Source organism: Lissotriton helveticus, chromosome 6, assembly GCF_964261635.1.
Source record: "Lissotriton helveticus chromosome 6, aLisHel1.1, whole genome shotgun sequence".
Taxonomy (NCBI): Eukaryota; Metazoa; Chordata; class Amphibia; order Caudata; family Salamandridae; genus Lissotriton; species Lissotriton helveticus.
The window spans coordinates 1,327,892,177-1,327,918,112 of record NC_136067.1 but is presented as its reverse complement, the minus strand read 5'-3'; the positions used below and the strand labels follow the sequence as shown (position 1 = coordinate 1,327,918,112).

The following is a 25,936-nucleotide window of genomic DNA, read 5'->3' as shown; positions in this document are numbered from 1 at the left end:
CCATGAGGGCACTCCCTGACAAACTCTGGTGGCCAGTCTTTTTCAGCTAGGAGGATATCATAGCCCTTGGAGAGATTATCCCAAAATAGTCCCCTTATTTTCCTAGTCTTATCTCCCTCTATACGTAATGTTATCTCGTATATCTTGTGGGGTTTGCTAACTCTGGTGTCTGCAGTTTCCACTTGAAGGTATTCATTCGTGTCCACTGTCTCCAGATGATTCATAAGGACTTTGCGAGCTATGCTCACTTCTGCTGCGCTGTCTAGCATTGTCTGAGCCCACTCTCCGTTTTTCAGTTGTGTCCTCAGTATTCTCGGCATTGTTAACTACCTTGATACTGGCTACCTTCTTTTTTGGAAATTGTAATTTCTTTTTTAGTTGAGCAGGTTCCTTGTCTTTGGACTTGGCGTGCTCTTCTCTTTGTTCTGATCGTCCTCTTCTTTCCGATTTCTGCAAGGACGTCTGAAAAGATTGAGAGGGACGTGTATCAATGTCTTGATATCTATCAGGTTTTTTAATATTATCCCTATTTCTAAGGTTATATCTTTTCCCAGAGGGGTCAATCTGGGGTGACCTGTGTCTCTGGTTCGGAGATTTCTCCCTTCGCCTAGGAGACCTTCCTCGGGACTGGAATTTCTTTTCTTTTGGATTGGATTGTTTGTTTCCATCCCAGTTCTTTTTTGGTGAATTATTATTAAAAAATATTTTTTCTGGACTTTCAGTCAGTTGCGGTTTTACTGGTATTCCACCTAAACTATCTCTACCTAGTTCTTCATAGGATTTTTCTATGATTCTGGCAATTTCAGCTGGTTGGTCTGCTATATCTGTCTCTTTTAACCTCTGGCGGATCGCCACGTTTGCTGCTTCACCTTTTATATTGGCTAATAATATAGCCGAGACCTGCTTGAAGTCTTTAAGTAATTTCATACCAAGAGTTAAAGCTGGTTCTGGACCGTATTCGTCTTGAATTTGTTTTAGCACATCTGGTATTACCGAAATGGATGGAACACCGTGCGTTTTTGTGTAGATTGAAGCAAAGACTGTACCCCAAGTGTCACAGTCCTCTATGTGTGGTGCGATTCCCATTGGGAGACATATAGTCAGAATCCTGTGTTTTTCTAGCGGGGTGGTGTCAGGAAACACCGCCTCTATTTGGGTAATATTCTGTGCCAACCAGAATGGTATTTGTTCCCGTTTAGCCGGAACTTTACCTAGGCAGGATTGGATGTTCTGTGGTGTAATTTTATTTGTGTTCCCCTGGTGAGTGGTCAGCTGTGGAAGTTTAATCGTTGGCTGAATTGTTGAAGTCCGCATTACATACTGGACTAATTGTCTGTGAATTTTTAGTAATTGTTTTAGCTGTATTAACAGTTCTCCAGTAGACATCCCTTCGATGTCTGGGTGTGGTGTGTATCCGGCTAAGACCGGCCACGTTGCTCCTGGTCTACCTAAAGGACCGAGCCTGGTGATGTGATTATTATGTTTTAGGGCGCCATCAAACAAGAGCAAATGCTCTTGGAATTTGAGTGGTACTTCCACCTCCTCGAAAGGAGTGTAAATGTCAGGTGGTACCTCTATTTTGTAATAGTGGAAGTACTTTGTTACAGCATTTGCTGCTGGAAAATGTATCCATGTATAGTATACCTCTGTCTGCCGATATTCGTGTGCCTCAATTACGAATATGACTGTGCCACCTCTAGGTGTCAGTCCATTTTCTATAAGTTTTAAGGTTATAGATTTCCTTTTGGTGACCGGGATTAGTATTATATCCGGGTCTGCTGCTTGCATGGTAGCATCAGCATCTGCGAGTTCAGTTGCTCATCTAACTGCCTCTCTTTCATCCTCATTGTCAGACATTTTACTGTCAAAAAGGTTATTTTGTTTGTTTTCAGATCAGGTTTCTTATGGAACAAAGATTAGATGCACAATATTTTGGAACTGTTTATCCTTCAACGTTGACTGTACCAAGAACCATACATAGGAGTTCCCTCCTGCGAGGTTTTGGAGGATATTACCTTTCACCCACTCCAGACGTCTTTGGAGTATTTGGGAAAAGGGGTCTGAGTGAGAAAGCACGACTGAGTTACTCTAAATGTCTTACGTTAGTTTTATCGCCCTTTCCAAACGCGTTGGGCGCCATGTAGTGTAGTTCCTATCTTCCCAATAGGCTCTGCGCATTGGAATAATACCTACAGCAGTAAAGGCCTAGGCCAGACGTTAACTAGGTCTACTACTGTCGATACTAGACTTAAGTTTTGGGTTTGCCAGCGTAGCTCAGAGTTCGCTAGAAACTTTCTCGAATGTTCAGGAAAGAATTAACTCCCCTGATTAGACAAGAAGGGATTTAGTTTCTGACAACCATAGAACATGACAACTTTGCTCTCCCCTAATCAAGAGTCAATCTCGAGAGTCGTGTGAGCACAAGGCAATTATTTTACTCAGTCAGTACGTGCATTCTTAGTCTCATCAGATTGTAGAGAAAAGGAAGAGACGGGCGTGTTCAATAAAAAGGTGTTATTTATTGATCAGTCTCTTTTCTCGTACAAGAGAAATGGATCGATATTATTGCAATACTTATAGTTAAGTAAAGTGCATACATTAAAAGCAATAGTATAAAATAATACTGTAAAAACATTGATATGGTTTCTGAGCCATATGATGTTTAAAATGATTAAAATATATTTACATACACATATACATTTGACTAAACGTACTCAACTGGTGTTTCTAAATACGCCTACCCCGTGTACCTGACCTAAGTCTAATGCGTGGGCGGGAATAGAAAGTTACAGTTTAAGTTAAGTTTGTTTTTGCCAAGTGAATAGCTAAGGAATTCTCTGTGAGGGGTTATTCAGTTCTGTACCTGGAAGTTAGGATGAATGAGGAATGGTATCTCTTTCTCTGCTCTCGATATTCCAGGCTGCCTGCGAGGGCTGCCCGAAAGCGCCGGTGCTGGGTCTCTTGGCAAGAGATAGCAGCGCGTCTCTCGGCGCGTCAGGAAGGCGGGGCTGCTGCCAGCGGGGTCTGCTCTGCTTCTGGGCTTCGGCAAGTATGGCTGCTCCGTCTCGTCACCACGCGTGTGTTTGCATAGGGCAAGATCGGCAATATTTATACCTTAAAGGTGCCGAGATTGACGTAAGGATGGACATAGATACGTCAATAAAGATGTCATACGACTTGCTCGTTAGCACATTCTTTTACTGAAGTTCTCTGTGAAATCAAAACAATGGCCGCACGGATTTTCCAGGTTGTCATAGGTTTGATTTGTTATGAGAACGTCGTATGCCTTATCAGGGGCTGGAGGAATGTCGCTTGTCTAATTAGATCTCAAGCGTTATGACCTAATCAGATAACACGTTCCTGTGCCGTAGTGTGACTGCGTCAGATAACGGTATCTGCATCATGGGGGCTTTTCTTGCCTCATGGGCTGACTGTTAGTTAACTTGATAGTTAGTTTAACCAGAATAGAGTCAGGAATAGGGGGATCAATTCAGAACCTATAGGAATACATGACAATGTTTGTTGTAACAAGATTCAGAATTAATATGGTTCTTTGGCTATTAGCCTTCCCTAAAGGTTACTTCAGAGAGGGCACATTAAACCCCTGCCCTGTGGCAACTTCTCGGAGCAAGATACTATTAATATAATGTTTTCCTACGCTTACTACAATCTATTGCGCAGAAAGTTTATCCTCCCCTGCTCAGAAGTTGAAACTTTGTACAGGTTAGACTGGAGTTGCTCTACCTCCAAACATTATCGTCACCCATGATCTGTTTTGAGGTAGCCAGTTTTTTATCAGGTGCGATTGGATACAGGAATAGGTTGACCTTGAGTCAGTCTACGGATTAGGTCCCTAATCATGCTACGTAACCTCTAAAAAAATATTTTAAAAAATATATAACATACTTTTTATTCATGGCATGTTGCAGTCTTATTTATTATGGATTTGTCTAATTTTTAACTGTAAATACAAACAAGTGTATGTAGCACCTATCACTTCCAGAGCCCAAGAATATTAATCAGATCTCCAATTAGCCACAGAGATAAAGCCCTTGACATCAAAAATGTCGTAACTCCCTGAAAATATAAAAATTGAGGCTTTGTATTTCATAAAACACTAGACAAACACAGGGCAGCCGACAGAAATCACGATGCTTGAACTTTTTTTCTTTTTAGAAGTTTTCTAGCAGCTGTAAGGTATGTAAGTACCCAGATGTGAGACCTGCGTGACAGACTGACAGACGTCAAAAGGAGGCTGATTTTTACATATTGCAGTGACCCCGTCTGAAACGTGCGGGCTGTGCTGTACCGACTGCGCCGCGCTGTTTTTCATCACTATTGCTTGTTGATGGTGGATTGTGCTCTCTGCAGAAAACAACGCGCGTGTCAAAAGCTAACAACACCGGGGAGCCAGTGTCCCACACCATGTAAACGGCGATTCATTGATGTTCTTCGTTCAAAGCATGGAACAGGCGCAGTCCACTGGAGGATATTGAATCTATTGTTTTCCATGAACTTTAATTTGAGAAGGATTGTAGAGGCTGTAATCTGAATTAAAACTCATATAACACATCTGAAGTCACACAGCATTGCAAAACCTCGCTGAGCTGGTAAATCAGCATATTGGTTTGGCTTTTGACCTGACATTGATTTTTCTCTCCCTCTTTATGCGTCTGTGACCTGCTAATCACTTCTTTCTCTTTCTTACACACTCTACCTGCTCCTCTGTCTGTCTCAAGCTCATTCACCAATTCCTGCACAAACAACCTATGCCTCTCTATGGGCCTCATTTATGAGGCTGTGCGTCACTTTTACGCCGCCGGTGCATCACTTTTTGTGACGCACCAGTGGCGTAAAAAATGCACCTTGTTGCGCCATATTTACAAAGTGACGCATCTAGGTAGATGCGTCACTTTGTAAACCCCTGCGCCACATTATACCTGTGCCAGGTATAATGTATGCAAGGGGGGCGTATTGACGCAAGAAAGGGTCGTTGAAGTGACGCAGTGAAATCTATGAGATTTCACTGCGTCGCTTTTAGGACTCCGTTGCGTCAAAATCTTACGCCTGCCACACAGCAGGCGTAAGACTGACGCAGGCCCTTTCACATGGGGCTTGCCCCATGTGAAAGGATGCATTGCTGGAGTTGCGTCACTTTTGTGACACACTCCAGCAATGCGTCACTTTTGCGCTTACAGATACGTCAGAAATACTGACGTATCTGTAACTCCTTGCGACATGATGCGTCATACATTAAATATGATGCATCAGGAATGTCGCAAGGAGTATGCACTGAGAAGTGACACATCGCTGCTTTCACGCAGCGATGCGTCATTTCTCATAAATGAGGCCCTATGTTCCTTTCTATTTATTATGCGCAGCTCTCACCCCAACCGACCGCAACACATAATTCAACTATACAAATACACTATACACCACACAATTCCAATGCAGCCCACATAATTTGACTCCACACAATATACATCCACTCCATTCCAAACCAAAACACATAAGTAAAAGACCTTGTCAGTTAAAACGCCAATAGCTCACACTCTCCCATATGCGAGACCTATTACATTGCAAATGCTTGTTTCTTTTGTGAGCATCTGTCAGCTCTCCAGATACTGCTATCGGGTCCTTGTTGCCATTTGTAGTGCTGTGCACAGCTTCTCACTTGGGGACCGCGAGTGGCGCCTATCTTTAAATGGGCTTTATAATCATTCAATGATAGACCATCATGTGTGTTCATATGTGTGAATGTACAGGACCATCTTGAATTAATTTTTGTTACACTTTATATCAACAAAATCCATTGCAAGATAATCTCCTATATGTATGCATGCCTGTGCATCTATGCACTGGCAATAAATCTCTGAATGATTTAAGTAAAGTAAAATAAAGACATTGAAAGGTGTCTGCCTCTCCATCTTCCTGTGTGTAATGCACAGACAGCCATCTGGTAATGTTTTTATCATAGTCTATAACATGGGCAATTACAAAATGGCAATCCATGGGGGTTCATGCATGTGCATACATGTCCATCTTTGAATAGTTCTTGAGACGGTGTAATAAAATCCATTTTAAGCGGACCGCGTATGCATTCGCATTCATGCACTAGTACTAGGGGCCATCTTCAAATGCTTTTATCTACAATTTAGCATAAATTTACCGTTCCAAGATGCCAATGTATTGTTTTCTAGAAACAGCAAACTGATAATGATAGGAAAGGAAATGAGAATTGGCAAAGCCAGTATCTCTCTAAAGAAGCCCTACCAGGGGAGTGCTAGCTTGGCTGCAAGATGGCCGCCATCTGAGGAGGCTCTGCTGGCCGGAACATTTATCGGTAATTATCCACGCCCAGAGGCGACATCAGGGCAAACATGGAACAGCATAGCCCCTGGTTAAATTTAATTGGTGCCTTTGGTGGACACGTGCATGCGGTCGGGTCCGGGGTGCGAAATCCGACACGTTGTGGCTTGCTCCCTGTTGTGGCGGCTAACGGTTGCTGCTGGTGATGCTGCTGCAGTGCAAAAGCCATAGTATGTCACGCCTTGTGTCATGACCCCCTTGCAGTGGAAGAGGCTGCAGCAGAGAGCTGCAGGTACAAGGTGGCCTTGACGGTAAATGCTCGATGTGGATTGCTTGGTCCCGCAGGTCACGGGGACCTCTGGCCTGATGGGCTTGATGGGCCGCAGTCCATGTATGAGTGTCCTCGTCTGCTCTCTGCCTGTGCCACTGGCCTTTATCCCCTTTTGGCTTGCCCCTGATCCTTTGAGGACCCTCTGCAGCTGGTGCAGACTATGGGCAGTCTGTATTCTGCATGGGACAGCAGCTGGAAAGGCCCTAGAGAGGTCTGCTCGATCCTCACTATATTGGACTTCGCGACTCTCCACCAGGCCGGGGAAGTGTGTACTGCGGGGCTCCAGACTGGAACCGTTGTTTCTGCTACTGAACCTGCTGCCGGCCTACTAACACCCCCTGTTACCCCCCGGGTGTGGCAGGCCCACCTCATCAGCTTGATCACAAATTGGGGGGCACCCAGCGCTCCACTCTTCACGTGTACTACTCCTTGAACTGGAAGACACCCATTTGCTGTGGCTGATGTGATAGTGTAATGGTGTGCCCTCACTGGGGTGACAGATCGCTGCCAGAGTAGACACTTTACATCACACTGGCAGATCCCAGTTGACTGTAGTGTGGCCTGGGTGCACTACTAATCCCATTTGGGCACTGGATCCTGTTGGCTGCCATTTGTCTGCTTGTGCCCCCTATGGTGCCTCCCCGGGAAGAGGTGGAACTTTTCAATGGTGGCCCTGTGGTCATAAAGATATTACTGTATGGACCCAGATAGATGACTATGACCCTTCCAGATTAAGCCATCTAAAAACCACTGCAGATAGGAGCATGAAAAGTTCACTCACATCCAACATATTCTGCCTTGTGAATCCTGATCGTATCAGTGGATTGTTCACAGCTGCAAAACTGCCCGGGTGAATAGTGGGCCCATTTGCATTACCCTGCGCCCCTTGCCTTGGCTGTATCCTACCCCGCCATCCCTGGGGTGCATAGCAAGACTGTTGCTGATATGGGGAAAGCCGACAATAAGCAATAAAGTCTGCATTTCGAGCCTCGTAGGATGACGCACACCCTGGAATCCTTGCAGGAAAACCTGTGCAGTTTTCCCAGAGTAGGGATTACTTGTCCCCGGAGCTGGACATCCACTTCATGTTTGTGGACCTTAGGCAAGCCTGCACACCATAGACTCCAAAATCGGCATGCTGGCAGATCATTTTGACCGTCTGAAAGAAAAAGTGGAGTAACTGGACCAACTCGAACATCGCACATCTGAGGTAGAGGATTCACACTCCTCGGCGGGGAAATCCCTTTTTCAGATAGAGAAAGTTCTTGAAGTCATTCGGAATAAGAATGCTGTCCCAACTCAATCAATCTGTGTATTCTGGACGTCTTGGAATCAACCAACATGGGCTGTATGGATTGCTGGTGCCACGATCTCCCCCGGGAACCGTTGCCAAGCCGATTATAGCAAGGCTCCTGAACTACTGGGATAGGAACAGAATGCTTCGCTTTGCCAGGGAACACCTTTTGCTCCAGTTGTTGGGCAGCAAGATCTCCTTCTTTCTGGACTTCACCATGGCTGTCCAGACCGCCAGATAGGCCCTTTTCCAGTAAAACAAACCCTTCAAAGGACCAGTAGCAAATACTACTTGATTTATCCTTCCAAACTTCATATGCAATACTTGGCCAAAACTTACATCTTCACTGACCTGAAGACTTCTGCCAAATTCGCCATGGACTGCCAGTGACGGGTACTCCCCCTCCACCCTCTCCAGCGAATTCAGACTGTGGCCAGCTCAGTGAAAAAGATTAAGTGCTTTGAGACCTCCCTGACAATGAGAGATGAGAAATTTAACGCTGACCGCCTGTGTAATAGATGGATGGATGGATGGATGGGTTTTTATATAGCGCAATATCACCGCCAGGTCTCAAAGCGCTTTGCATTGGGAACCCGTCCTAGTTTTTCCCTGTGAGATAGCCCCTACTGGGTATCCCCAAGGTGAAAGCCAGGCATCCCGCCGCGGGGAGCCGTAGTGGAGATTAAGCAAGCTATTGCCCAGAGTTGCAGAGTGTGAACCTGTGATTCGAGTAGGCACAGAAGCGAGAATTACTGAGTCCGTGGACATTTTGGGCTCAAGACCCTGCCGCGTCGGGAATTGAACCCTGGTCCCAGGTCTGATCTCAGCGTCCGGGTCTGCCTCCTCTAACCAGTGAGCCACACTTCTCCAGCACATGAACCCCAATGCCTCATGTTCGAGGATGTTAAAATATACCTGTTATCCCTGTCTAGATGCGCTCATACCTGGCTGCTCCAATCCTCTCTTCTGGCCAACTGGTGCATCTGTCCTGGGAGAAGGTTGGGCTGCTTCCTCGCCCCCGCATGATGAGTCCCTTTTGTTTGTTTCAGATTGTATATGAAACACTGTTGGGTGGATGGGCTGGTCATATTTGGCCCGACTAGGGTGCCAAAGTGGGAGGTGGGTACTGGAGCATTGTTATGTCACTGTTTTGTGTTTCTTTGGTTTCTTTCTCTTTTTACCACTCAGCATTGCGCTACTTTACACTTTACAAGCAATCGCACCTACTGGAGTGCCTATTGTACTCTTTAAGCCACCTGATGGTATCGATTAAATCCCTGACTTTGAATATTAGGGGCGTGGATAACGGACGGAAGGCAAACAGGTCTTCTCCTACTTGCAGGGCCATAAAATTGATGCAAGCCTCTTGCAAGAGCTCTACCTGATGAACACAACATTGACACGTTTGAGGGCACATTGGTTGGGTGAGATGCATGTGGTCTGCTACTCAAATTATGCTAGGGGAGTGGCCCTGGTCCTCTGGAAAGGCTTACAATGACATACAAACTCAGCAGCTTGAGACCCACAGGGACGGTATGCTATACTGGTCTGGATTTTATATGGCTGCCTGGTGATGTGATATTGGTAAATGGCCCCAACATGGACAACATTTCCTTTTTCGTGAAGGTTGAGACACTAGTGGGCACTATGGGACTTTGGCCGATATTAAGGGACAGAGACTGTAATGTGGGACTGGATGCCACTGTAGACAGGTCCGGTGCAACATGCCACCCACACCCAAAATCTGCTGCACAGCTCCACACAATTGTAGCTGACAATAGCCTCACAGATGTTTTGCGTGATCATAACTTACATAGCATGGATGGAACATGCATCAGCTCTACACACAACACATATTTTTGACTTGCTACCAGAGATATGATCTCTTGGACTCTTGGTGTCTGGCATCTATCTCGGATGCTGTCTGACCACGCCCGTGCTCTTGGAAATGAGCCCACTGGATGCTTTCCCGCATGCTTTTTCTTGGAGGCTCCCTCTTAGTGCTTTGTGAGACCAGGTGTTCCATCATGAGGTTCGGTAAGCAATTGTGGAATGCTGTACCTTGAACTCACTATCTGTAGACTCCCTGTCCACCCTCTGGGAAGACTTCAAGGTGGTTATTCGTGGGGTCTACATTGCTAAACAGGATGGGGTATTGAGGACGATTGGGGTTGCTCTGTCCTGTCTGGAGGCCATCTGTGCCTTAGAACTTCAGTACTTCGACACTGGAGAGACGGACTTACTTGTGTCCATTTGCAGAAAACTTGCAGAGTATGAGGAGGAGGCACTTAGAGAGACCCATTACCTGGGAGGGAAACTTGAATCAGGCTCTACGGTGAGGGAGAGAGGGCGGATAAGACCTTGGCTGGGCTGGCACGTAAACCCTGGGCGATTGCCTATGTGGTTGACGGTAGAGAGACAAAATATCGAAATTAAAATATCGATATACAATAATATCGATGTTTTAATTTCGATGGTATAGAATATCGATGTGCAATAATATCGATAGACAGAATATCGATATTAAGGTATGTATGTTACTAATATCGAAATTTTGTTTAGTGTTATGTATTTTATTATGTTGTTTATATGTTTGTTAAACATGTTTTTTACTGTATGTTTAGAATTAGTAATTTTGTTTACATTTTGCGTTTTAGTATCAGAGCGGGTTGTGGGTTTATAGGGGAATAGGGTGGGAAGTAATTTAATTATAATTAATTGATTAATATGTTTTTAAACTATTTTTGATTAATAAATACTTATTAATTAATAATTAATGGGTAATTAATTAAGATTAATTAGTTAATTAAATTAATTAGAGTTAATAGAGTAGTATTTATTATTTTTAGTTATTGTTAATTAATAATTAATTAATTAGTAATTAATTATTATTAATTAGTTAATTAAATTAATTAGAGTTAATGTAGTAATGTTTATTATTTTTTGTCATTGTTAATTAATAAATAATTGGTAATTAATTATTATTAAGTAGTTAATTAAATTAGTTAGAGTTAATGTACTAATATTTTTTATTTTTTGTTATTGCTAATTAATAATTCATTGGTAATTAATTATTATTAAGTGATTAAATGACAATTACATTTTTTATGTGATTTATTTATGTGTAGTGGGTTGTGTGTTTATAGGGAAATAGGGTGTGACATAATTAAATTAAATTAATTAAAGAGATTGTATTTATTTATTGGGATTTATTGTTAATTAATTGTTAATTAATTAATTGGTAATTTTTGTTTTTTATTTCATAATATTAATTATAAATAATGTATTAATAAATATTGTTTATTCTTGTAAATATCTTGTTAATTAATTATTAATTGGTAATTAATATGTGTTAATTAGCTAATTTATAATTACATCAATTTAATATTAATTGTTATTAATTTATTAATTGATATTTATATTAATTGTGGTTTTTTGTATGTGTACTGTGTTGTGTGTTAAAGGGGGAGTAGTGTGGGAAGTAATTTTTACCCCCATGCTATCCAACGCTTTCCCTACTGTTGCACCCTCTGGAGTGGGAATAGTAATTTTTACCCCTACGATATCCAACGCTTTCCTTACTTTTGCACCCTCTGGAGTGGGAATAGTAATTTATACCCCTACGCTATCCAACGCTTTCCCTACTGTTGCACCCTTTGGAGTGGGAATAGTCATTTTTACCCCTACGCTATCCAACGCTTTCCCTACTGTTGCACCCTTTGGAGTGGGAATAGTAATTTTTACCCCTACGCTATCCAACGCTTTCCCTACTGTTGCACCCTCTGGAGTGGGAACAGTAATTTTTACCCCTACGCTATCCAACGCTTTCCCTACTGTTGCACCCTCTGGAGTGGGAATAGTAATTTTGACCCCTACACTATCCAACACTTTCCCTACTGTTGCCCTCTCTGTAGTGGGAATAGTAATTTTTACCCCTACGCTATCCAACGCTTTCCCTACTGTTGCCCTCTCTGGAGTGGGAATAGTCATTTTTACCCCTAAGCTATCCAACGCTTTCCCTACTGTTGCACTCTCTGGAGTGGGAATAGTAATTTTTACCCCTACGCTATCCAACGCTTTCCCTACTGTTGCCCTCTCTGGAGTGGGAATAGTCATTTTTACCCCTAAGCTATCCAACGCTTTCCCTACTGTTGCACTCTCTGGAGTGGGAATAGTAATTTTGAACCCTACGCTATCCAACGTTTTCCCTACTGTTGCACTCTCTGGAGTGGGAATAGTAATTTTTACCCTCCCGCTATACAACGCTTTCCCTACTGTTGCACTCTCTGGAGTGGGAATAGTCATTTTTACCCCTACGCTATCCAACGCTTTCCCTACTGTTGCACTCTCTGGAGTGGGAATAGTCATTTTTACCCCTACGCTATCCAACGCTTTCCCTACTGTTGCGCTCTCTGGAGAGGGAATAGTCATTTTTACCCCTACTCTATCCAACGCTTTTCCTATTGTTGCACTCACTGTAGTGGGAATAGTAACTTTTTACCCTCCCGCTATCCAACGCTTTCCCTACTGTTGCACTCTCTGGAGTGGGAATAGTAATTTTTACCCCTAAGCTATCCAACGCTTTCCCTACTGTTGCACTCTTTGGAGTGGGAATAGTAATTTTTACCCTCCCGCTATCCAACGCTTTCCCTACTGTTGCACTCTCTGGAGTGGGAATAGTAATTTTGACCCCTACGCTATACAACGCTTTCCCTACTGTTGCCCTCTCTGGAGTGGGTATAGTAATTTTACCCCTACGCTATTCAACACTTTCTCTACTGTTGCACTCACTGGAGTGGTAATAGTACATTTTACTCTTTCCGCTATCCTACAGTGAAAATATTTTATATTTTTTATTAATATTACGTTCATATATATATATGTATTAATAAATCAGTTTGTATGTTTTTTTTAACTTACATTAATTATGTATTAATTTTAATGTTATTTAAGTATTTTAAGTATGTTTAAGTTAATTATATTTATTATTTCATACATTTTTAATTACTTGAAAGCATTTTAAAAAAATGATATTTTGACTATCTATCTTTTTTACAACGATATTTTTGATTCGATATTTTTGTACTTACCTGTTTGGAGATAGGAAGTCGATATTTTTCTATTCTATATTTTTTTCTCGATATTTAGGTAGTTCTATATTTGTGTCATCGATATTGTTTCAGTGATCCCTGAATAAGAATTAATATGTGTAATAAGTGTCTTGCACTGGTTTTCTATGCTTGTCTAACTCTCATGAAAAGAATGATCTTATAGGAGAGTTTGTACAAAATCACGTGAAAAGAAGCACTCTGAAAACAGATTTGTATACTGTAACTTTGAATTTAGTATAACTTGTTTTAACAATTGCAAGAATGTTAAGTAAATTCTATCTTTAAAAGATGTAACTGCTGTGTTGGTTATTGTTGCAATAGCAGAGAGATGCGTTGATGTCTATCTACCCAAGTTGCTAAGTTGTTAAAAGAAATGCATTTTCATATATTGAAAATTGCCGTACGTAAAATAATTAATCCTAGGTCTTGAGAATTTTTTTCTATTTATGGTCCCAGAGGTACCTTCACTTGCTTTACATTTCACAGATTCAAGCCTCTAGGGTCCTTAAAGTGAATCAATCCCCCAATTTCTGAATAGAGATTTTAAGGAAAGCTTTGCTTTAGTCTTTGGGGTGCCAGGTTATCTTTCCTATATAATAGCCATTCTGACCCTTCAGTTTCTGGCTGCCGGCCTCTCCCAGAAAGTAGTTCACATTGCTCTCCCCTACAAGCACCTACCAGTCTTATGAGACTGCACAGAATGGCAGACTCCCATAGGAGACCCCTCTTGTTATGTAAATCGCTAGGCTAGAGTTTATCAAGCTCCAGCAAGGAAAGTTCAAGTAGAAATCCTGATTCCCACCAATAGCATCATGTATGTTGCCAATTGAAGGCTGGATTGACTTGTTGATGCTCATTCGCCATAAATGATCACAGATGTCGATTCCCACCTAGTTTTTCCAAAGCTGTTTTTAATTATATCCCTGCAGGACCTTTAGGAGTATCTTAAATACATGTCATGATCAAAGTTCTAGGTTCATGACATGGTTCTCTGATGGCCTCCCCTGTCCAGCATATCATTTCTGTTCGCAAGTGATCCCTACCAGTGTACTGCCCACTTATCTTAAAGGCATTTATGCAATAGCCTACCTTTTAACTAAATTTAGTGCCTTCGTGCTCTAGTGAAATCACATTTGCATGTTTAGAAATCAATATTGAGGCACTCTCTGAATTAAGTAAATTGCATGTGAAATATTTACTTAACAAATTAGTTAATCCATGATTGTGAACTGGCACAGAATAGACAATTTTTTTGTCAGGATCAAAAACTCTCAAATAATCAAGGAGTCCTCCTCTTTAGTTTTTATCAGGTATGTCTCTGGATTACAAGTTCCTTTCTGTAATAATCGGGGCATGGTAATGGCCACCATCAATAGTTCACGATTTCTTCGGACATAATTTAATCCCTGATGGGGAGTTTTATTGAAAAATACCAAATTCATGAATCGTTTTTAACCATGATGTAGGATAACAAGTTACCAAAGCTGGTGGTACAACTTGATTTACATGAAAACTAGAGCTCTGTTGAGTGCATCTGAACCACCATAACTGCTGTATCATAAACAAGATCTGGTCTTTATGTGTATCTCTTATCTGTATGTGTTGAGAGTTCATTTTCTGACAGTCCTTTTTTTTGCCTGTATTTCAACAACAGATTTAAGAAGAATCACTGCTGGTTTCCTGGGTATGGCAGCTGCTGTTCTCCTCTGTGGGTGCATTGTTGCAACAGTCAGCTTCTTCTGGGAAGAAAGCCTCACCCAGCACGTCGCAGGCCTTCTTTTCCTTATGACAGGTAACTCCTCATTTGAGCTGCTGGCTGTGTGGACCAATGTGTTTTAGTTTTCTCCTATTTCGAACAGAATGTGTTAAATTAAACTTCTAACAGAATACGCCTTCAATTTTTTCCGTATTCAGCATTTTATTTACTAACAATGTGCATTCAATTAGCATCATATTTGCCAGGATTGTTAATTTGGAGGGTACACTGGAGACTTTAGACGCTCTTGCAATACAAAACATACACTTAGGAAGCTCTACAACCAAACTGCAGTAATTTAATATGTCAGCAGTAAAATGTGCGGAGCTTAATCTTAGTATCATATATGTGCAACATATTAGGCATTTTGTGTTTTCAGTGTTATAACAATAATTAATATTTTGCAAAGCAAAGTACATCTTGCAGATTTAAGGAGCACATTTTTCCAGACTTAAAAGTGTTTATGTGACATGGCCAGTGTTGGCCAAAAATCCAATTCCGTCAACACAAAATTGTTTACATGCTACATCTTATATGTTATTTATATTTTCCATCATTATAATGGATACAGATAACATGAAACCCATTACTGGATTTGGATATACATACACTTGGACACAATAATTACCCCTTTGCCAATTTATATAGTTATAAAGGTATGAATGTTATGTCTATTTGTAAAGCTCACTATCACCCGCACGGCTATCCTGGCGCTAAGCAGGCGTGTGCCTGATCCTGCCTATGTTGGAATGATTAATTGAAAAGTCAATACTTCTTTTTACAAAAGCAGCAGTGGAAAGGGAAACCGGGTATGCCATAGTCTCATTACTTTCTTCTATTACACATGCCACTAATAGACTCATACCTGCTTTCAGCAAGTGGTACATATGTAAAGAAAAATTGAGTTTTGATTTAAACTTCTTCAGTATAAACTTGGAAACGCATAATCCTTGTCCAGTGGAAGCAATATTCTTCACTGGTTTACCAGGGCATTAATATATATGTATGTCTATCGTACTCTTTTAGAATCAGTCGTTTTTATTGTGTGGGAATCAGAGGGAATGTACACAACTTACTGCCGGGGCTCATCCTCAGGCAGGACATCATCCAACCGTCCGCCTAAATTTTAGGCATTGCATGGAACAAAGCTGTTCCCTGCAAAAGGCCTCAGCTCCCTGATGGGCCACCTCGCACTCCCCTGTGCACAAGAGCAGCCCCACCCTGCCCATTATCTTTCTGTGTGGGTCTGATTGCCACATACAGAATGACAATGGGTCAGTCTGGGCTGGCACAGCATGTAGTGGCCTCCTACAGCCTCAGTCCAGGGCAGGGCTTTCTGTCACCTGGAAGTGCAAAAACGCCCATGCTGCTGCTACCTGAGAAACCAGTTAGCCAAAGGAAGGCGGTGAAAGAAGTTGAAAGGAAAGGATTATAGTTATAGTATAGCAGCCATGGTTGCTGCTTTTATATTTTATGCAACTAACAACCATAGACAAAGCCAATAGTTCTGGCTTGTTGTAGGTGTAACGTTACTTGTTCCAAGTGTAACGTTACTTGTTGTATTATATATCTGGATGCAATGACAGAAGCAACAAAAAAAACAGTCGGGCGGCACATTATATTAAGCACAGATTTTTAGCTTATGTGTTTTAAGCCACGCATATTATTACATCAAACACCCTTTTGGAGAGACCCTCATAGTTTTTTCATCCCACTTAACGCTCTGGAAACAACACCATGTCAGTCGCCCCACGTAAAGGCACTGTGCATCATGCATGACTCATGCCTTCCACTTTTTCAGATTGTCTATGTGCAGGGGCATAGTGAACCCTGCTCCACCCCACCCTTGCTTTAGGAACAACAGCAAGGGTGGAGTTCTTGATAGGTCTCATAATTAATGTGAAAAGGTGAGTAAGTAAGTGAAGGAATGAGTGAAATGATGGATGGATGGATGAGTGAAAGGGTGGATGACGGGCGAGTGAAAGGGTGGATGGATGAGTGAAATGATTGATGGATTGATGAATTGATAAGTGAAAGGGTGGATTGATGAATTGATAAGTGAAAGGGCGAATGGATGGACGGATGAGTGAAAGAGTGGATGTAAGGCTGGATGAGTGAGTGAAAGGGCGGGTAGATGGGAAAAAGGATGGATAAATGAGTGAAGGAGTGAAATGGTGGATGGATGAGTGAAAGGATGGATGAATGATAGGTTCAATGGATGGATTTATGAGTGGATGAGTAGATGGATGGGTGGGTGGATGGTAGGATGGATGGCTACGTAAAAGGGGAATTGAAAGAGGAAGGGGGATGGGTAAATGGATGACTGAACGTGTGAATGGCTGGATGGATGAGTTAATGGATGGATGGGTGGAAGAGTGGATGGATGATGTATGGATGGATAGGGTGAAAGGGTAGATGGATGGATGATGGATGAGTAAAAGGGTGGATTGAGGGATAGATAAGTGAAATGATGGATGGAAGGAAACGTGATGGATAGGTTTTTAAGTGGATGAATATGGACATTGTTGGACACACAGATGGAAGGACAGAATGAATGGTGAAAGACTGAATGATGGATGAAAGTATGATTACACATTGTAAGCCACATTATCTTAAGCAACATTTCCTATACATTGACTTTCCCATTTATATGAGTGATTGTCTCTTTATAATATGTGTGTGTTGTAACGCACTCCAAAGCTCTGCCCCACATACTTGGGATGAGTAGCACTATAGAAGAAATTAAATACACATGAGAGAGGGTCTATGTGAAGATGAGGGGTGGTATCAAGGCCAGACTGGCCGGACCGGGCATCAGGTGTTTTCTCTGGGAGCTGGAAAGGTGGGGGCGGTTTTGTTACCACAAAAAGACCTGCACATTTGCTTAAAGCTGCGCGTATACTGACAAACCATGAAGTGCACAATTGTCTCAACCTAATATAAACTTATTTTCACTTGTACTTTAGTGGTTGTCTATTTACTTACTTACATCAGAGAAGGTTGCGCAATAGTATATGTCTGTAAACCTTACCTTTTGTCCCGAATTTTGACCCTTTGTCCTGAATTTTTATACTCACTGTCCTGAATTTGCACCCATGCCAGTTGGCTTGTAAATCTGCCCCGTAGCATTCAGCTATTGGGATGCCAGTGGGGTAATTTTAGGGTTCAGGGTGGGTATGTCAAGTCAGAGAAGTCAAGTCAGAGAATTTATATAGCGCACTACATACCCAGAGGGTCTCAAGGCGCTTAGGGGGGGGAGGAGGATTACTTGTCAAATATCCACGTTTTAAGTTGCTTTCTGAATGCTAGGTGGTTCTGGGTAAGGCGAAGGTAAGTGGGGAGTGAGTTCCATGTTTTAGCAGCCAGGTAAGAGAAGGATCTGCCTCCCATGGTGGTCTTGTTGATGCGAGGTACAGTGGCGAGGGCTTGGCTGGAAGAACGTAGTTGGCGGGGGGGGGTGTAGAAGGACAGTCATGAGTTGAGGCATTCTGGTCCGATGTCGTAGAGTGATTTGTGTGCGTGGGTTAGCAGTCGGAAAGTGATCCTCTTATTGACGGGTAGCCAGTGGAGGTCTTTCAGGTGACCAGAGATGTGTTCGTTGCGCGGGATGTCTAATATGATCCTGGCTGAGGCGTTTTGGATTCGTTGGAGTTTCTTCTGGAGTTTAGCGGTAGTACCTGCGTAGAGGGTGTTTCCGTAGTCCAGTCGGCTCGTGACCAGAGCATGGGTGACTGTTTTTCTGGTTTCGGTGGGGATCCAGCGAAATGTTTTTTTGAGCATGCGAAGAATGTTGAAGCAGGATGAGGATACGGCGCTGACTTGTCTGTTCATTGAAAGTGAAGAATCCAGGATAACGCCTAGGTTCCGTGCGTGGTCTGTCGGGATGGGTGCTTTTCCAAGGGCTTCCGGCCACCAAGAGTCGTCCCATGCAGAGGGGGATGTACCTAAGATGAGGACTTCTGTTTTATCTGAGTTCAGTTTCAGACGGCTGTGTTTCATCCATTCGGCAACTTCTTTCATTCCTTCGTGTAGGTTAGTTTTGGCGGTGCTGGGGTCATTGGTGAGAGAAAGGATCAGTTGAGTGTCATCCGCGTAAGAGATGATGTTGAGGTTGTGTTGGCGGGCGATGGCCGCGAGGGGGCTCATGTATACGTTGAAGAGGGTGGGACTGAGTGAGGATCCTTGTGGTACGCCACAAATGACTTCAGTGGCCTCGGACTTGAATGGTGGAAGGCGGACTCTCTGGGTTCTTCCGGTGAGGAACGAGGTGATCCATTCAAGTGCTTTTCCTTGTATTCCGATGTTTCTGAGGCGTTGTAAAAGGGTGCTGTGGCAGACTGTGTCGAAGGCTGCAGAGAGGTCGAGGAGGATGAGGGCGACTGTGTCTCCATTGTCCAGTAGAGTTCGAATGTCGTCTGTTGCTGCGATGAGGGCGGTCTCAGTGCTGTGTTTTGCTCGGAAGCCAGATTGTGAGGAGTCGAGGGATTTGTTGGCTTCGAGGAAAGCGGCGAGCTGGTTGTTGACAGCTTTCTCGATTACTTTGGCCGGGAATGGAAGGAGCGAAATGGGGCGGTAATTTTTGAGTTCGGTGGGGTCCGCTGTGGGTTTTTTCAGAAGGGCGGTGAGTTCAGCGTGTTTCCAGCTTTCCGGGAAGGTGGCAGAGTTGAAGGAGCAGTTGATGACGTCTCGGAGGTGCGGTGCTATGACGGAGTCTGCTTTGTTGAAGATGTGGTGAGGACATGGGTCTGTGGGGGATCCTGAGTGGATGGAGTTCATCAGGCGGATGGTGTCCTCAGTGGAGATTGGGTTCCAGTCGTTAAGGGTGTTCAAGGGGGGAGAATGTTCAGCATATGGTTGGGTGGGTTGGTCTCCGGGTTGGTTGTCGAAGCTGTTGTGGATGTCTGCGATTTTGTTGTGGAAGAATGAGGCTAGGGAGTCGCAGAGGGCTTGAGAGGGGGTGATGTCGTTGGAGTTGGCCGAGGGATTGGTAAATTCCTTGACGATGTTGAAAAGTTCCTTGCTGTTGTGGGCGTTGTTGTCAAGTCGATCCTTGAATGCTGTTTTCTTGGCCTTTCGGATTAGTTGGTGGTGTGTGCGGGTGGCGTTTTTGAAGGCGTCCTTGGTGCTAGTGGTTGGGTCTTTTTTCCAGGCCTTTTCAAGGGAGCGGCAGAGTTTCTTGGACTTCTTAAGATAATCGTTGAACCATGAGGCCTTCTTGCTGCCAGGTTTGCTTTGGCGTTTTTTCAGTGGTGCTAAGGTGATGGCGGTGTTGGATAACCATAGGGTGAAGTTGGCGGCGGCTTGGTCTGGGTTAGAAGAGTGGGCTGGGGTGTTTACAAGGAGCGATGAGGAGATCTGGTCGATGGTGATTTTGTTCCAGTTTCTTTGCAGAGTTGGATGGAGGTGGTTGATGGGTTTTGGCTTGTTGTAGGTGAAGTGAACGCAGCTGTGGTCAGTCCAGAGGAGATCCGTAGTGTGGCTGAAGGAGATATGATTGCTGGAGGTGAAGATGGGGTCGAGTGTATGGCCTGCGATGTGGGTGGGGGAAGTGACCAGTTGTTTAAGTCCGAGGTTGGCGAGGTTGTCCAAGAGGGTGGTGGTGTTGCGGTCGTTGGTCTTTTCAAGGTGAAAGTTGAGGTCTCCCAGAAGGATGTAGTCTTTGGAGGGGAGCGCGTGTGGAGTGATGAAGTCCGTGATGTCTTCACTGAATTTTGCGCGGGGTCCTGGTGGTCTGTAGAGGAGGGTGCCTCTGAGTGTGGTCTTGGGGTCGATGTGGATCTGGAAGTGAAGGTGTTCGGAGTTGGCGAGGTTGGCGTCGGAGCTGGTTGAGATGCGGATTGATTTTTTATGGACGATAGCGATTCCTCCTCCTGTGTGGCCGGTGCGGTCCTTGCGTGCGATCTTATAATCTTCAGGGATGGCAATGGTGATGTCTGGGGCGGAGGAGGCGTTCATCCATGTTTCTGTTAGGAAGGCGACGTCTGGAGAGATGGTGTCTAGTAGATTCCATAGGTCAATGGCGTGCCTGTGGACCGATCGGGTGTTGAGCAGGATGCATTGTAGGTGGTTGGGGTCGGGAATCAGAGGTGTGAGCGTAGCGGAGTTGGTGACGGTACCGATGAATTTGCAGGAAATGCAGGAGAAGGGTCCATGGGTGTGTCCAGGAGCGGCTTGGACGCAGTTGGGGGAGCGACCGGGGTTAAGGGCTAGGAGGGTGGCGGCATCGTAGGTAATGCGGGAGGGATGGGCAGCGCGAGGGGCAGGGGGTCTGGCGCTGGGCGCGGTACAGGCGCGGACGGGCGTAGACGGGCTTACCTTTGGCGCACCATCGGCGTGGCCGTAGCGCGTGGACGCTGCGCGTTGGTACATCTGACATAAATGGAGAGTGGAGGGGGCGGAGCGTGGGAGGGGCAGCAGGGAGGCGGTAGTGTGGGTGAGGGGCGGGTCAGGGGATACCAATAACAAAATGGAGGGTCAAAGGGAAAGCCAGACAGGGACAACAAATGTAGAAATGCGTCGAGTGAGCAGTTCTCTGAAATTATTAAATAAGTACTGGATAAGCGAGCACAGCAGCCTGAGCGAAGTCGCGCTAAAGAAATCAATCAAAGCAGCGGCGCTACGATGGAATGCTAAACAGCGCTACAATTCTGTGCACAACAGCGCTATAATTGAATGCACAACAGCGCTACAATCCTATGCACAACAGCGCTACAATTGAATGCACAACAGCGCTACAAGTCTATGCACAACAGCGCTATAATTCTATGCACAACAGCGCTATAATTGGATGCTTCACAGCGCTACAATTCTAAGCCTAACAGCGCTACAATTGAATGCTAGACAGAACACGAAATTGACGGTACCAGAAGCACGAGCGTGGAGTAATGCAGCTGTAAGTGAGGAGGAGCGAGGGTGAGCGACCGTTCTGGAGAGAGTCCAGGTGGTCACAGTTTGGCCGGGGCAATGGAAGGCTCGGTAAACGTGGGTGGGAGGGGCAGCAGGGAGGCGGTAGTGTGGGTGAGGGGCGGGTCAGGGGATACCAATAACAAAATGGAGGGTCAAAGGGAAAGCCAGACAGGGACAACAAATGTAGAAATGCGTCGAGTGAGCAGTTCTCTGAAATTATTAAATAAGTACTGGATAAGCGAGCGCAGCAGCCTGAGCGAAGTCGCGCTAAAGAAATCAATCAAAGCAGCGGCGCTACGATGGAATGCTAAACAACGCTACAATTCTGTGCACAACAGCGCTATAATTGAATGCACAACAGCGCTACAATCCTATGCACAACAGCGCTACAATTGAATGCACAACAGCGCTACAAGTCTATGCACAACAGCGCTATAATTCTATGCACAACAGCGCTATAATTGGATGCTTCACAGCGCTACAATTCTAAGCCCAACAGCGCTACAATTGAATGCTAGACAGAACACGAAATTGACGGTACCAGAAGCACGAGCGTGGAGTAATGCAGCTGTAAGTGAGGAGGAGCGAGGGTGAGCGACCGTTCTGGAGAGAGTCCAGGTGGTCACAGTTTGGCCGGGGCAATGGAAGGCTCGGTAAACGTGGGTGGGAGGAGCAGCAGGGAGGCGGTAGTGTGGGTGAGGGGCGGGTCAGGGGATACCAATAACAAAATGGAGGGTCAAAGGGAAAGCCAGACAGGGACAACAAATGTAGAAATGCGTCGAGTGAGCAGTTCTCTGAAATTATTAAATAAGTACTGGATAAGCGAGCGCAGCAGCCTGAGCGAAGTCGCGCTAAAGAAATCAATCAAAGCAGCGGCGCTACGATGGAATGCTAAACAGCGCTACAATTCTGTGCACAACAGCGCTATAATTGAATGCACAACAGCGCTACAATCCTATGCACAACAGCGCTACAATTGAATGCACAACAGCGCTACAAGTCTATGCACAACAGCGCTATAATTCTATGCACAACAGCGCTATAATTGGATGCTTCACAGCGCTACAATTCTAAGCCCAACAGCGCTACAATTGAATGCTAGACAGAACACGAAATTGACGGTACCAGAAGCACGAGCGTGGAGTAATGCAGCTGTAAGTGAGGAGGAGCGAGGGTGAGCGACCGTTCTGGAGAGAGTCCAGGTGGTATGGGTTTTGGGGTGGCAGTGATCATTGTAGGGTTCAAGGTGGGTATGAGTTTTGGGGTGCCAGGGGTCATTTTAGGGTTCAGGGCGGGTATGGGTTTTGGGGTGCCAGGGGAAATGTTAGGGTTCAGGATGGATATGGGTTTTGGGGTGCCAGGCGTAATTTTATGGTTCAGGGTGGGTATGGGGTTTGGGTTGCAAGGGGGAAATTTTAGGGTTCAGGGCGGGTATGGGTTTTGGGGTGCCAGGGGGACAATTTTACGGGTCAGGGTGGGTATGAGTTATGGGTTTTGGGGTGCCAGGGGGCTAATTTTAGGGATCAGAGAATCTATGAGTTTTAAGGGGCCAGGGGGGTAATATTAGGGTTCATAAGTGTGCTCTAATTGTTCTCCAGTTTGAAATGCAGAATTCACCACTTTTTTTTCTCAGCTTGGCCTGAGCATTACCTGATCCTGATTGTCTGCCATTTTAGCCCCGCCCCTATTGATTAACATTAGCCACACCCCTTCGTTTGCCTTGTTAGCCCCCCCCTGGAAAAATTTCTGCGGATGCCTATGCACGTACTCTTTTAAATGTATTTCTCTTTCTTATTGTGTTTATGTGGCCCGAAAAGTCTAATCCAATTAAATTTCAATTTGATTACTGTATGAGGATACTGTAGGCCAAGAACAGCCAAGTCTACACCAGAGTTTAAGAATTTTGAATGTAAATGCAGCTTATTCATATAATATATATCATATCAAAATAGTTTATCTCTGGTTTCAACGAACCCATAAAAAATACAAGCCATAGATAATACCCTTCATAATATTTTCGGAACATACATAGTACAATTGGAATAAGTAGTAAAACTGCAGAACAGCCTATCCTAGTGTATTGCACTGGGTACATGATGTGCATGAGCATCTATAAGTTTTATCTGTGCATTACTAATAGCCTCCTCCTAAACAATAGTATTAAAAAGCACATTTTAAAATTGATAAGATCAGATTCAATATAAATTAGATTCTAAACACTGATGACAATGATAATGATCTAGAACCTGTCTCCCAAACCTCATCTGTCCTAGGTACAAACAGATTGGCCAAACAGTTTAATGAGGTAGATGTTGATAATGGGCTACCAAGGCATTTTCTTACTAGCCTAACTGTGTAAAGGTGTCTGCTAATAGCAAATACAATAAACCCATCAGTATTTGAGCTTATTATCATTGAGGCTGCTAGGTAACTTCTAAGCCCCAATTTGTTACGGAGCGCCTTAATCCATTTCCTATGGGGATATTCATACTGGGAGGGGAAAAACAAAGGATGGTCTATTCTTCGCGGTATGCTCCACACAGGCCACACCTCGATGAATCAGTCAGCCTGATGGTTATTCCAGTTTTTAGTATAGTTACCACTCAGGAATATACACAATCTAAATTTAATATATAAATTCCTTGCATGACAAGGTCTTATTTCATCCAGAAAGGGTTCAAAAGCTGGACTGGATTTAAAGTGAAGAAACCCTGATGTCAACAAACACCGTCTACCATTGCATTGCAATGATACTGCTCTATTACATATTACCAATATGTTTTTTTAACAGTTAATTTCGATTTAGTGGTAATTACAGACGGAGTTAACCAGAATTAGCTCATGCCTATTGCTAGAGGGCCTTTTTTATATGCAGATGCCACTTTATAGATTCAGAATTAGGAATACTCATTATCTCGGTTAGTTCATTTCAGTATGGTTCCAACTCTGGGGTACCCCACAACTGTACCCAAAAAAACTGAGGGCTAAGATCTGCAATGTCCCTGAACCGCTTAAGTCCAGTTTCCAGAACTAAAGGGTTAGTTGTGGTACTCTGAGATGCAATAAATAAGGATCTAAGTAAAAGGAATTTTCCTTGCTAATCAACTCTTTTTCCCACACACGCCCCAAGATTTCTGACCCATACTGACCCACGCTCTAGATTTTGGCACAATAAATTTCAATCACCAGTGAAATATGTCTTTGGGTCGTGCTTTTGTATCTTTTTAACACAACATGTGCTCCATGTAAAAAAGAAGCACTTGTTTTAACCATATGAGACACCCAAGAACTAGATCTAACCATTGAGATACCCAAAAAGTCTCATTTCCCCTCCCTTTGAAGGGGGGTCCCTTCCATGCTGAGAGCTCCTCTAGGGGATCTCTGAGGTTTGAAACACATATATTGTGTTTTAGTAGTGTTAACCTCAAGACCACTTTCATTACAAAAATGTGTAAATTGATTCATGAGATTTTGTAAACCCATAGGAGTGCACTAGATTTATATAGTACCATCAGCAAATAGTAGCCCTGGTGTAAACTTGCCACATAGTCTAGGGGAATCATGTGTGCAATCAAGTAAGTATTTAAGTACATCGTTGATGTAAAGCGAAAAGAGGGTTTGGGCAAGTACACAGCCCTGACTGACTCCACGTTCAATTTCAATACTTTTAGTTAATTCCCCTTTAGGGCCCCATCTCACCTGTGCAAAATGTGTTTCATGTTATCTAATTATTATATAAAATAGAGATAGGCCATCCCCATCTGTTCCAGCACTTACCATACCTTCACCCTACATACCAGGTCGAATGCTGTTTTAACACCTTCGCTGCGGCGGCTATTCCGCCGCAGCGCTAACGGTCGCGGGGGGGGGGCGCGCTGCTCACCTGCGCTGGTGACAGAACCGTTCCGTCACGGCTCGCGGGTGAGCTGTGCTTGTGACGGAATGGTTCCGTCACGGCCCCGCCCGCTTAACGAAACGCTCCGCGCAGGCGCGAAATCAGCGCCGCGCAGGCGCGGCGAGCGGGCCGTGACGGAACCGTTCCGTCATGAGCACAGCTCACCCGTGAGCCGTGACGGAACCGTTCCGTCAATAGCGTTGAAGGAGTTAAGGTGCACAAATGCTGCATATAAATGGTCTTTGGTTAGCTGGAAATAATTCTATTGTATTATAGTGAACCTGAAATTTTGGTCAACAGTGTTAATCTTCTGTCTAAAACTGGTTTGCAGAGG

General features: G+C 44.0%; 1 protein-coding gene across 1 annotated transcript in view; it reads left to right on the top strand.

Moving 5' to 3' along the window:
* The window catches only part of TMEM178A (transmembrane protein 178A), a 416,467-nt gene that overhangs the window by 323,431 nt on the left and 67,100 nt on the right, over positions 1-25,936 (top strand). The window contains exon 3 of the mRNA XM_078649057.1: positions 14,700-14,837. Within this exon, the coding sequence (XP_078505183.1) occupies positions 14,700-14,837 (138 nt within the window). The remainder of the gene's footprint in view (positions 1-14,699; positions 14,838-25,936) is intronic.